Genomic DNA, 13,377 nt, shown 5'->3' with positions numbered 1-13,377 from the left:
GGTTCAGCAAATCCTTACCATTAGATTTTAACCCATTTATAACCCTTTTTTCATATTCTCTTAGAGCATTACAGCTGGAAACCGCTTAATTACTATCCAACATCATTCTATCATTCATTAATTTTACAATATTTCTGTAGATAGTCTTTAAATTTCTTCCAATCTTCTTCCACCGACTCTTCTCCCTGGTCTCGGATTCTGCCAGTCATTTCTGCCAATTCCATATAGTCCATCACCTTCATCTGCCATTCTTCCAAAGTGGGTCTTCCAAAGTAGATCTTGTGTCTTCCAATACTTTGCAATGAGTATTCTTGCTGCTGTTGTAGCATACATAAAAAAAGTTCTGTCCTTCTTTGGCACCAATTGGCCGACAATGCCCAGAAGAAAGGCCTCTGGTTTCTTCAAGAAGGTATATTTAAATACCTTTTTCAGTTCATTATATATCATTTCCCAGAAAGCCTTAATCCTTGGGCACGTCCACCAAAGGTGAAAGAATGTACCTTCAGTTTCTTTACATTTCCAGCATTTATTATCGGGCAAATGATAGATTTTTGCAAGCTTGACTGGAGTCATGTACCACCTGTATATCATTTTCATAATATTCTCTCTTAGGGCATTACATGCCGTAAACTTCATACCTGTGGTCCATAACTGTTCCCAGTCAGCAAACATAATATTATGTCCAACATCTTGTGCCCATTTAATCATAGCAGATTTCACCGTTTCATCCTGAGTATTCCATTTCAACAGCAAGGTATACATTCTTGACAAATTCTTAGTTTTGGGTTCTAACAGTTCTGTTTCTAATTTTGATTTTTCCACCTGGAAGCCAATTTTCTTATCCAAATTATATGCCTCCATTATCTGATAATAATGAAGCCAATCTCTCACTTTGTTTTTTAATTTCTCAAAACTCTGCAATTTCAATTTGTCTCCATTTGCTAAGTGTATGTCCCAGATAATCTGCAGTCACAAATTTCCTCTTCGTTTTTTTTTTAATTATTATTCTTCGACTGAACTGATTTCCTCTTTCCTCCCAACAGCCTGCCCCTGCAGTACCACCACTGCATTTTTATAGGTAGGAGATTGGGAGCTCAAGACATTCATACATGCTTGTGCATAACTTGATTCCTCTGTACAAATCAGCCACAGCTGAATGCATGCATACATACATCAACTTCAGCCGAGAGCCTTGTGGTTTGAGAGGATGTGGAATCTCTGTCTGTAATAGGTGAGCTGGAACAACTAATTCATGCATGTGGGGCGCCACTTAATGCTGCAGTTATCTGGTAATGAACTGGTAGTGCTGAAGTGGTTTCTTAACTTATAGTTGCTAAACATCTCCTTTGCCTGCCCGGCATACGAGCTAGGGAGGAAAAATGGCAGGAAACGTTGGCTTTTGCCCAATTCTTTCTCTAGGTTCTGCGGTTATAGATTATAGGCACAGCTATAGATTACATTCTGCCTTAGAACCAGAAGTCTGCTATCTTGCTTGCCACAGAGGGTTCAGGTAGGAGCAGCTTTGAAGGGGCCCCAGATGGAGATGAAGCCTATCAGGTTTAGTGTGAAGAGGGTGTGTTAGTGTTGACATGCAGAGGGTCAGGAGGCCAGCTGGCTAGCCCCAGCCGGGCTATCTCCTTCCAGCCGTCCCACTGCGAAGACCATCGGCCTCTGCTCTGACATAAATCAGCGACCTGGGCTTCAGAGCCAGGGCACACTATCAGCAGAGAGAACTGCGCACACAGTTTAGGCATGAGGCTTGTGGAAGCATACTACAACTACAGATTTATTAATCATAAATCAGGACAAAGAAACATGTCGTCTCTCTCGTCTTCTCAGAGAGAACGGGAAAAAGCAAAAACTATACACAATGGAAGTTCCCAGCAAGCTGTGCTGGAATGTAAACAGACATGTGACATGCAACAGTTCCACATGTCTGCTCCTTAAGGTGGAATGGAAATCTCAACAGTTAGTACACAGGCATGGGGTGGGGCTTGGCAGGTTACTTAAACTCACACTGTCCTTGACTGAGCCTCTTTGCCTGTTCACAATGTACTCCCATCCAGACACAGTGTAAGGGTTTGTCCACACTTCCTTTTATGTTGTGTTTCTAGGCATAGGTCCAGGATTTCCAGGTCCATGTCTGAGTGGTAGGTTTTTCCCCCCTTTGTCACGGTCCTTGGAGATGGACCTTGAAATCCCAGAGCTGTGCATAGAAAACACGGCACAAAATGAAGTCTTGATTAGCCCTAAGATCAGCTGGTTACATAAGGCCTGAGTATGATTTTCTTAATATAAACAATGCTTAAGGTTTTTTTTGGGGGGGGGGGGAGTATTTTGTTTTCCTTGCCTGTTCTGCACTGTGAACTATTGGGGTTTTGTCAGAAAGGGGCACATCTTTTAAATTGGTTGGTCTGAATTGGCAGGACTGTGCAACTATCTTTATACAGAAAGACATGGTTATTATTATTATTATTATTATTATTATTATTAATCGCCTTCTTAGGCAACGTATAAACAAAAGCAGCAAACAACTGTTAAACACACAAAAACAGCAGATACATTTAAAACAAAACAAAATAGACACGCATGGTAAAGACTCATTTATCCAGTTGGGAAAGCTTTTTGGAAGAAAAAATGTCTTCAATTCTTTTCAGAAAGTGTTGGTAGTACCTGCTGTACTCAACAAGAATGCTATTCCACAGAACAGGGGTAGCCACACTGAAAGCCCTACTCCACTTGGAGGCACTGTTATTATTATGGGAGGTTCCAAATACTTTGCACTGTGGGACCTGGAGTTTGAGTTACAGTTTCAGTTTCTCTTTAGGGTGAAATTTCCTTCCCTACCCAGAGCTGTAGGGCTCAGGGAAAGAGAGGTTGAGGAAGGCCTCCCTCAACACCTGAAAATATCTGTCCACTGAGAAAGAGAATGGGCACCTGACTACCCACAACTCAGTGCCAGGTTAGGCTCACCCCACCTTTAAGAAACTTTGAGTTTCAGATAGATGCACAGTTCAGTAACCAGAACCTGCATAGTTTCAAGATCTTCTTAGTTTACTCAGTACCCTTGTGTCTCAACTCATGAGAATCTTTTTTTTCAAAACTGTCCTCTACTAGTTGTTAGTATCCTATTCAGTCCCATCTTCACCTCTGTCAGTTCATTCCTCAGAAATCCATATACCATTGGATATCAATTAATGATTATCCTGCACTAGAGCTGAACCAAGCTCTGTCTGTTTTAGTGGTTCTCCCCTTATGTGGTTGCAATCATATGAAGAGGAGAGTGGGACCATGTTCAGCGCCTCTGGGCAATCCACATTTACTCCCCCCACAACATACACTACCTGCCATCCATGTTTTGGAGGGAATGCCTGTATTGGGGCTACAGAACACTGTTGATGCATCTATTCAAGTTATGGCAGAAATCACTATCTGTTTCTTTTCATGTCATACTTTCCTGCAGGTTTCCCATCCATCCTTGCACCCATATAAGTCTCATTCTTCCCCTACTGGAAGAGCTTGTCCCATCAAAAGCTCTCCCTAGTGGCGCAACAATAAAACTGCTAGCACCTTTGCAAAGTTAGGCAGGGTCTGGGGTAGTTTCAAATAGGTTGCGGGACTGTGTGTTGCGATTGCTGCATTGCGCGGGGTTGGACTAAATGATCCTCCACAGTTCTACAATTCATCATTCTATGATACTTTTCTGCCAGAGATCAGCCTTCTTTTATAAAGCAACATATGCCACCTAACTTAAACTTGCAGTTCTCACCTCATTTTTCCTCTATCAAAATGCACTTATAGCATCTTCTATTAAATATCAGGCAGTCCTGCCTCTCAGTTATGATGATCCTCACATTACATGCATATATTTAAGTTGGTGGCTGCTTCTGTTAAGTGAAAAGCAGATTCAGAAGGAGAACTGTGGGAGAGAAGTGCTTAACCATTCCCCCACCCACCATTTCCTCACGGACCCCCCCCCCCATTCATCTGAGTCTTTTCTGTTCTAACACCCACCCACCCATGGAACCACAAAGATCTGGAATCCCATAGAGGAGAAAGGAGCTTGGGAGGTGTTGCAGATACAGATGGCTTCGGTATTCCCTCCCCTCTTCCACTTCTCTGCTGAAACCCCTCTTTTACCTTTTGCCTCAACAGAAGGAAGATCCCTTGGGATGCAATCAATAAGGTAAAGAGAAGAAAAGATGCCCAAGACAGGCCCAGTCACACTACCTGTGTGTTGTGCTGGGAATCTGCAGTTTGCAGTGGCAAAAGAGACGAGCTGCCTCAGCACCTTGTGGAGCTATTACCCTTTTAAGGTCACCTGCTTTGACCTCTCAAATAACCAGAGGCAGGAAGGCTTTACCCAATGACTCCTGTGTCATATTCAATCACTTGTGACTGAATTGGGGCATCTCGCTCTACATAGTATCCCATTATGACTGTAACAGTTCATATAATGGATAATACAAAGTATGTCTTATTTCCCAGGAGGTGGGTAGTGGAGTTAGCAGAAGATTCCAGTGCTCAGATGAGGATTTGGGTCATGTTTTAAGACTGAATGTTTATGTCACAGTTCACTTGCCCTTTGTAGTGTTCCCACCCACATAATTTTGTCAGATTTCATTTGTTTGTCTATTGTTATTATTCTTTTCTATTGTAACAGCTCATTATTGTAGTCCATTGCTGCAAAATGCCATTATTTTCACCTTATACCATCACAGAGCATTTAAACATGTCTCAATAAGTTAATTAACAAATGTATTTGCATCTCTTAAAGTATAGTCACAAATGCACTTTCAAATGCAAGCCATTGCTGCTGCTCCATAGAATCCTCGGGCACTAAGCCTCCATCTTGACTCATTTCCCCCCAATAAAATCACCAGAGTGAGATTTTATAAGTACTGAAGAAGCGCAACACTTACCTGGGTTGCTCTTGGAGGTGCGCACCGGCGTATAGTGATTTTTGGAGGATGTTCTGATTGGTGTGTTGTCTTTGGGGGAGGTATCTATAGCCGAGATAGTCTCTCTTTCACAGTGTGCTATGGGGATTGGTCCCTGCTGCCGGAGGATATCGGCCAGAGCCCTGCAAGGAAGGATGGAAGACAGTGCAAAGTGTTCACAACTCAAGATGAACGTAAGAGAACTTGTCTCTATGTAATACAATGCAATTTATTTTATTTTTTAAAAAAAGAATATACTGTGGGCCTTACATTTTCTTTCTTGTGTGTGTGAATGTATTCTTTTGTATAAACACTAGATGTAATGGAGATATGAGAGGAGAAAGAAAAACAAATAGAGAAAGAGAGAGCAGAAGCAGGATGGTGTCAAAGTTCCGAGCAGGACTCTCTGTGATGGTGGTTGCCCATTCACTTGAAGCACTGTCTATGGGTCAAGATTGGAATGCATAGACAGGAGCCAGAATATCGTAAGTAAAAGCCACGGTACAACTCTCTAACACATATAATGTATGTCAGCTGTTTGAACTTTATGCCATTTGTACTCCTGCATTGTATGTATTCTTGCTAGAAAAAACATGCATACACACACACACACACACACACACACACACACACAGTAGCAGCTGATTTGATGGGACACAGCCAAGGAAACCCAGTCCCAGCACTAGTCACTACAGATGCTGCTGCGGCAAGATCAGGGCTGTGTTAGTGCACTTTCAGAGATAATCAGGTGTTCATGCTGCTGCCTCCACACAGCCCCAACCTTGCCCCACCTCATCTTCCTCCAGGTAAGGTGCTGGTGTCAAGAAAGCAGCTCCATAGCTCTGCTCAACCACAATGGCTGCTACTGCACACACACACACACACACACACACACACACACACACTCACAGTGCTTTATGTTACAATATATATTTTTAAAGCCTCTGCTGACACATTTGAACCTGGCCCAATCATCTGTAATTTGCCACACACAGTATATTCTTTACAAAAGGAAAAGGAGGTGGCATACCTTTGTTGCAGAGCACAAGCTCTGCATGGAAAAGTTCTCTGTTTCAATCCCTGGTGTTTCCAGGTGTGGTTTCACGAGGCATCAGTTTGACAGCTGCTGCTACTCTATATCAATCAGCCTTCTCCAACCTGGTGCTATCCAGATTTGTTGAACTCCAACTCTCATCAGTCCTAGCCAGCATGGGTCAGGAATGGTGTGAGTTGCAACCCAGAGAAGAAAAAAACAACTCTGGAGGCAACTGGGCTTCAAAAGGCTGGTGTTATCCATACCAAGCTAGAATTCAAATAAGGTGGCTTCAAATCACAATGTTAGTTATGTGAAAATCTCAGTTGCATCTCCTTCTCTCTCTCCTAGGTGTGCCTTTTGAAGAAATATCCCTGTGGGATATGAACCATGGCTCCTTCCAGGTAGCATTAATGGTTTTCAAAGTGTTTCCCAAGGTTCCCATTCCATAAGGGGGCTGAATCTATAACTATAAATAGTATAGTTAGTATCTATAACTATAAATAGAAGTGAAATATGCAACACCACATCTATAAGCTTATTCATTCTCTCCAGGTGAGGTAAAGGTCCCAGATTTATAGAATTATTTACCTGTTTATGCACCACTGATGCTGCTATTCAGGTTATTAAGCAAGCTTTAAAACCATCTTGCATATTCTTGATTGTTTTAGGATGATGCTATGGAGTGTATTTCTTACACCTTTAATCTTGGCTGTAATTAGCTTTTATCTGCTGTCAATTTATGGTATTTTAAATCATTGTTGGATTTTGTTCTACTTATTTTTCATGAATTGTTTTATAAATTGTAGGCTACCTTGTGAGGGTTTTTATTCTGAAAAGCATCTTAAAATCCTGCATTAAATGAATAATACCTTGGGCACAATCCACTAGACCTGTAGTATGAATCCCTCTGAAATGGAGTTGCACAAGAGCTATATTGCAATACATCACTTCTTCCATTGCAGAAGCTTGCTAAGAAAGCAAATTAAGTAGAACACATGAATTTAAATTTCTGTGCAGCAAGCTTTCAAACAGAGTGATTCTTTAGATCTCATTTTGATTTGCAAATGGGATAGTTCCTATTGGGTTTCCGATCCCATTGTTCCTTTTTTTACACAGATAAAACAGTGTCCAAACTCTTTGCTCCAGCTGACATGAAAACCTTTCTGAAAAAGATACAGAATGGCAAAAGGAGGAAGGGAGTGTGGGGGCAAGACAGGAACAAGAAATTAGGTGGTGAAAAGGGTAAGAACACTGGGTTTTTAAAAAATGCATTATATATATCTATTTAATTGTTGATTAAAAAAAAATAAATAGTAACAGTTGTTCCGCTTTTCAGAAGATGCTGATTTTCATGAAAAGTTCTGGAGTAACTAACAAACACAACCCCATTAGGGACCTGGATTGTGATGAACAAGATATCCAGGTTCCTTGTGAAAAGTACATCTGCATTCAGTGCTGCAGCACTAAAAAAAAATACATCAAGACTCTTCCCACAGTGAGATGCTTTTGTGGATGTTTGAATGATATTTCATCTGTGAGAATTTTAGACTCCGCAGAACAGGAGTGGAAGGAAACACATGGGTTGCTTTCTTTGTGTAGCCAAGATCTACAAAGACTCTTCCATGACATGGAGAGGGCAAGAGAGTTTGGCTTGGAAGCAGTAGGAGAGGCTTTAATGCTCATACAATGTAATAGGCTCTGTTCTCTCTAGTGGGGAAACAGGCCTAGAGTCAATCTGTTACCAATGCAAGGATGGGAAACAATGGGATTCCTTAATGCATTATTGTTGAAGCCTGCAAGTTGTACGAGAAACAGCTCATTTATATCAGGACTGGTATTCCTTTGGATCTTCAGCTGCTTCAGGACTCAAATAGCTTTCAGCTCCAGCCTGCATGGCCTATGGTCAAGGATTATGGGAGCTGTAGTCCAGCAACTTCTAGAGTGGAACATGTTAGCCACCCCTTTTTCTTTTTCAATCCCTCTTAGACAGGTTCAAGATTACGAATCACTCTTTTCCTTGGGCACCAGCCACATGCACAATCAGCAACAAATAACAAGAGTAGTGCCAAAAATTTCCTTCCACTTTTTCAAAGCGTTGAGTTCACTGATGGCCTTGAAGGAAAAGACAGCTTAAGGTCTCCTTTTTTTACAGTTATAATTCTATCATGATAAGATATGGCAGTAGGGTGGTGTCCTATGGCGCTGGGACTTGTCCACAGCAGGACGGAGAGATGAGAGTGAATTGCAAGCATCAGTTCTCTTGGTTGCGTGAAGTCTATAAATCAAAATCTGCACCACAGTAACCCAAATTCTGTGCACTGGTTCATATCAAAACCACACATCTGTGGCATCAAATTCCTGAGAACGCACAGAAATACTATAACTGAGCAGAACACAAAAGAACAAGCTTTCTGTTACCAAAGAACGCATCCGTTGTATTGAAGGATGCATTGCCAGTCAGCATCTCTTCTTCAGATACATATAAATTTGGGTGCAAGAGCATGGCAGAGAATCCAGAGAAGACAAGCTATGATGGATACTACCCCACAAATATGCAGTTTGGAAGTGCAGGCTAACCAGTGGGAAATGATGAGAGCCAAGAAGGAGATGCAGTCTTGAGGAGAAGCTGATAAGAGGGGAAGCACTATGGCTTAGTGGTAGAAGGCAGACTTTGCTCCTGCCTAACTATCCTTTTAAAGTTCATTGGGAGTATCAGTAAGCATGTGGATAGGGACTTGGACTTAAAAAAACAAACAACAACCCAGAGTCCATCAAAAGATCCAAGTAAGCTTAGTAGTTACGAGATATTTATCTCTATATGTATGTATTTCTAAATGTATTTTACATTAAAACATTTTTAACGCAGTTTGGAATGTTTGAGATGAGAACTGTCACAAAATCTTGAAATGTGTGAAATCTGAAGGTTTTGCCTAATTGGGACAAGTGCTTTTATATGGACCAGTGCTGGTTTTTAAATTATCTGAAGTTGGAGGTGAGCAGTGATGTGGCTGACACCAAATTGCTCAGGGTGGGATAAAAGGAACCCCCCAAATGATTTCTTCAAACTGGGTGAATGGGCATTAAAATGGCAAATGTGATTCAACGTAAGCATGTGTAAAGTTATGCACCCTGGAGCAAAGAAGTCTTAACTTCACATATAAACTACTGGTGTCTGAAGTAGCAATGGCTGCTCAGGAAAGAGATGTTGGCGTTGGGATAAATGCTCACCCAGGTTGTGTCATGCCTAGCCCTGACCTGGTACCAGGCACAGAATCCTCCAAGGACAAGTGGGACCTTGAGGAGCAGACAGCCAAGGACCTTGAGGAGCCCCACAAGCAAAGGACCTTGAGGAGCAGACAGCACCTTTTGTAGAGTAGTGTAATGTAAAGCATTTTTTCTTGTGAAACTTTCCCATAGATGTTAGAAACAAACAGAGGAAAAAACAAATTGTGTCCCAAAATGCAGGATTCTTTTTTTTAAAAAAAACCCTGAAATGAATGCTGTAGAACCTGAAGGCAAATTGAGAGTTACATCCCACACCTGCACCATGCTGAGCTGCATCATATATTTATTTATAAGTGCACATATTTGATAAGACACACTTTCCAGAAGGGGAAAGGTTTAATTAGAAATATCCCCATGAGATGTTAGAATCGCAGGGCCAAACTGCACGTGACATGTAGTTGTGTGCCTCTTTCCCCTAGTGGTTTGTGTGGTGGTTGTTTTTTTAAATGAAAAGCAGCCTCAGGCAGATGTAAGCAGAGCAGAGGAATGGATTAGGGAAAGGACTGCTTAACCCTTTCACTTCCTTCCACTTTTCTACTCAACGTCACCCCCAATCTGCTTTCCAAATGGTGAAGGAAAAGATGGGGGCTGTATCTTCTCCTTAATGGAAGAAAAACAATTAAGAGGGTTCCTATGAAACAAATAAATGGCAGGAAGGGAAAGGGCTAAGTATCCCCTTTCCTCCTGCTATTCCATTCCCAAAGCTGCTTTCCTTTTCTTTTAGGGAATCATTGAGGGCCAAGGCCAGGCAACTGCAAGTCAGGTTTAGACCAGATCTTTAAAATCAACAACCCTGAGGACTAGATGGGTCCACCAGAAGAACAGAGTTGGAAGGGATCCCCAGGTGTCATCTAGCCCAACACCTACAATGCAGGAATTACAGTCAATAAACCATCAGTATGTGGACGATACCCAACTCTACCTCTCTTTCAAATCGGAACCAGTGAAGGCGGTGAAGGGCCTGTGTGAGTGTCTGGAGGAGGTTGGAGGATGGATGATGGCTAACAGATTGAGGCTGAATCCTGACAAGACAGAAGTACTGTTTTTGGGGGACAGGAGGCGGGCAGGTATGGAGGACTCCCTGGTCCTGAATGGGGTAACTGTGCCCCTGAAGGACCAGGTGCACAGCCTGGGAGTCATTCTGGACTCACAGCTGTCCATGGAGACACAGGTCAATTCTGTGTCCAGGGCAGCTGTTTATCAGCTCCATCTGGTACGCAGGCTGAGACCCTATCTGCCTGCAGACTGTCTCGCCAGAGTGGTGCATGCTCTAGTTATCTCTCGCTTGGACTACTGCAGTGCCCTCTATGTGGGGCTACCTTTGAAGGTGACCCAGAAACTACAACTAATCCAGAATGCGGCAGCTAGACTGGTGACTGGGAGAGGCCACCGAGACCATATAACACCGGTCTTTAAAGACCTACACTGGCTCCCAGTACATTTCCGAGCACAATTCAAAGTGTTGGCGCTGACCTTTAAAGCCCTAAATGGCCTCGGTCCAGTATACCTGAAGGAGCGTCTCCACCCCCATTGTTCTGTCCGGACACTGAGGTCCAGCACCGAGGGCCTTCTGGCGGTTCCCTCGCTATGAGAAGCCAAGTTACAGGAAACCAGGCAGAGGGCCTTCTTGGTAGTGGCACCTGCCCTGTGGAACGCCCTCCCACCAGATGTCAAAGAGAAAAATAACTACCAAACTTTTAGAAGACATCTGAAGGCAGCCCTGTTTAGGGAAGCTTTTAATGTTTAATAGGTTATTGTATTTTAGTGTTCTGTTGGAAGCCACCCAGAGTGGATGGGGAAACCCAGCCAGATGGGCAGGGAATAAATAAATAATTATTATTATTATTGTTGTTCTTGTTATTGTTATTATTATTATTCATCAGTACCAGAAGTGTGGTCATGCAGAATGACCCTATGCATGTTTATATGGAAGTAATTTCACTGTGTTCAGTCAGGCTTTCCCACGCATAAGTGTGCATTGGATTGCAGCCTTAGAGAATTTCTAGATGACTATCTATTTTTAACAGAATGAACACATGATCGTTTCCCATCGGTGGTGCACAGTCCAGCCTCACTTTCTTATCCGTGTTGCACTTCTGTTGCAGGGACGTATCCCTTCCTTTTATCAGTTGTGATTGCTGTGTGGAATATATTCATGAAAGTAGTCATAGGCACCTGTTTGGCATTGCCTGTGTTATAAAAAGTGCCAATGACACAACTCACTGCTTCCCTATGATTGCCAATTTGTGTCTCTTCAGAAGTTTTAGATGACAATTTTAGTCTGAGCACTCCCTTGCTCTACCACTCCAGCACACAAGCTCTTAACTAGTCTTTAAAACAATCATCATCCTTGGCAATGGTTCCTTTCCCCCTATATCAATACCCCACTGTTTGTGGAGTTTATGTGAGCGTCTTCTATTTAATTAACAATGGTGTACTTCTCCTCTCCAAATTTGGAGTACTCTTCTATCCTGATTTATTTTTGGAAGGAGTGAAGAGCAATATGCCTATCCTTCACAACAAGATCATCACCACAGCCATTCTTCATGGACTGTATACCATACCATACCATACCATACCATACCATACCATACCATACACTTGACTTTGATTGGGGCTTGTGGGACTATCTTACAAAAGCTAAAATATGATTGGGGCATGTCTTCACTGATTGCTTGAGTAAATCCTTAACACGGCATGCCCAGTCTTTGGGTGTATGGCATGACTAATTCCCAAGTAGACTAACAATGGGATGAAGAAGTACCTGAGGAGCAATATAAAATTATTGATGCAAAAAAGAAAAAGGACATGGGCTGAAGTGCACACTACAGAATAGCCATTGGAATGCAACAAATTTATGGAATCTGGTGATTCCTTATGACTTTTGTTGTTCCCATCAAGTTGGTATTATAATGGTATTCTTGGGAATAAGGCCTTCAGTCTTGGCTGAGAATTAAAAGTTAGGTTGCAGAAGTGATCCACCGAGGAGCTGAACCAGAGGATCTAAACTACTGGCAAGAGGATCCTAGCTGGTAAAGGCAGAGCAGCAGTGGCATGTGGCAAATCACAGCATTTGGTTCCATCCCATATTGTCTTTCTGGATAGCCTGTTTGCATTCGCCAAGAATAACTATCGCAAAGGGAATACTAATGCATAGCATCACTAAGAAGGAAGGCACTTCTCTTGCTTACTGTCTGTCCACAAAGTAGAATCCTATGGTCTGACATCCAAACCCTCACATTTTCTCCCTCTCTGTGCCTGTGTTGAGAAAGCTATGCATCAGGAGCTGGTTTTCACATGAAGCACAATACTATTACAGGAGAAATAGAACAATTTACTAACCACTGCTGTAAACAAGATAAACATCACTTAGCGCTAAGCAAAAAAAGGGGAGGAAAGCTCGTTTTTGCACCCTTCTTCTGAAATAATAGTATGTTAGTCTGTTTATGGAATAAAAGGAAAGGAAAGGAAGTGATGATTGGGGAGATGAGCTGCCTAACCAAAGGTGACAGATAGTAAAGGGGGAGAGTGAAGAGCCTAATTCAGGAAAAGAACATTTGATTATTGAAATACTTTCCCTGTAATACTCGTTTTTCTGCTGCACCGTCCAACTTTAGATTACACAAGTGGAGCTACAGCTGCAGTCTACATTTTGTTTTGGTATCTGAACTGAAGGCAGTGAGGCTGTCCCAAGCAGCTTGGGGAGCACAGCACCTGTGTCAGCAGAATTCCATATTTATGAAGAAAACCATGGTTCGGGCTTGCTCAGCCGTAGGAATGACCTATCAAACTGCATGTGCTCATTCTGTAGCCCAGCCAATAAGAAATGCTCTCTTTATGCCACTTCCTTCCTCACTTTGTATCGTTTGGCATTAAGACAGAACAACAAATGCAAACCCAACGCGTGATGATTAGTTGCTTTCTAATTAAATCACAATGATGTTTGTGAGCAACTTCCAACACACACACACCCTGCCACCAATAACCTTAAGTAAGAGAAGCAAACTCCTCCCTGGTATGACATCATGCACGCTTGATGGATATGTCTATTCTACCACACACGCAACACGCAACATTTCAGCTGATTGCTTCCCAACTGCAGGAGAGAGCAGTGGG

The 13,377-nt window shown here is 42.3% G+C and overlaps 1 protein-coding gene and 1 long non-coding RNA gene across 8 annotated transcripts in view; one reads left to right on the top strand and one right to left on the bottom strand.

Moving 5' to 3' along the window:
- SHISA6 (shisa family member 6) overlaps positions 1-13,377 on the bottom strand; it is a 263,665-nt gene that overhangs the window by 238,012 nt on the left and 12,276 nt on the right. For all 7 annotated transcript variants that reach the window (XM_080993824.1, XM_080993818.1, XM_080993819.1 and 4 more), the window contains exon 3: positions 4,923-5,083. In XM_080993824.1, coding sequence (XP_080849950.1) covers positions 4,923-5,083 — 161 coding nt within the window. The remainder of the gene's footprint in view (positions 1-4,922; positions 5,084-13,377) is intronic.
- LOC308470698 lies at positions 4,063-8,702 on the top strand. Its single transcript, XR_013982568.1, has 6 exons — positions 4,063-4,186; positions 5,036-5,134; positions 5,258-5,425; positions 6,325-6,377; positions 7,093-7,218; positions 7,313-8,702. It is a non-coding gene; the product is annotated as an uncharacterized lncRNA (long non-coding RNA).

This window comes from Podarcis pityusensis (genome assembly GCF_964106645.2).
Source record: "Podarcis pityusensis genome assembly, chromosome: 2".
Classification (NCBI taxonomy): Eukaryota; Metazoa; Chordata; class Lepidosauria; order Squamata; family Lacertidae; genus Podarcis; species Podarcis pityusensis.
Note: the sequence above shows the minus strand (reverse complement) of the source record. Positions and strands in the feature narration are given on the sequence as shown.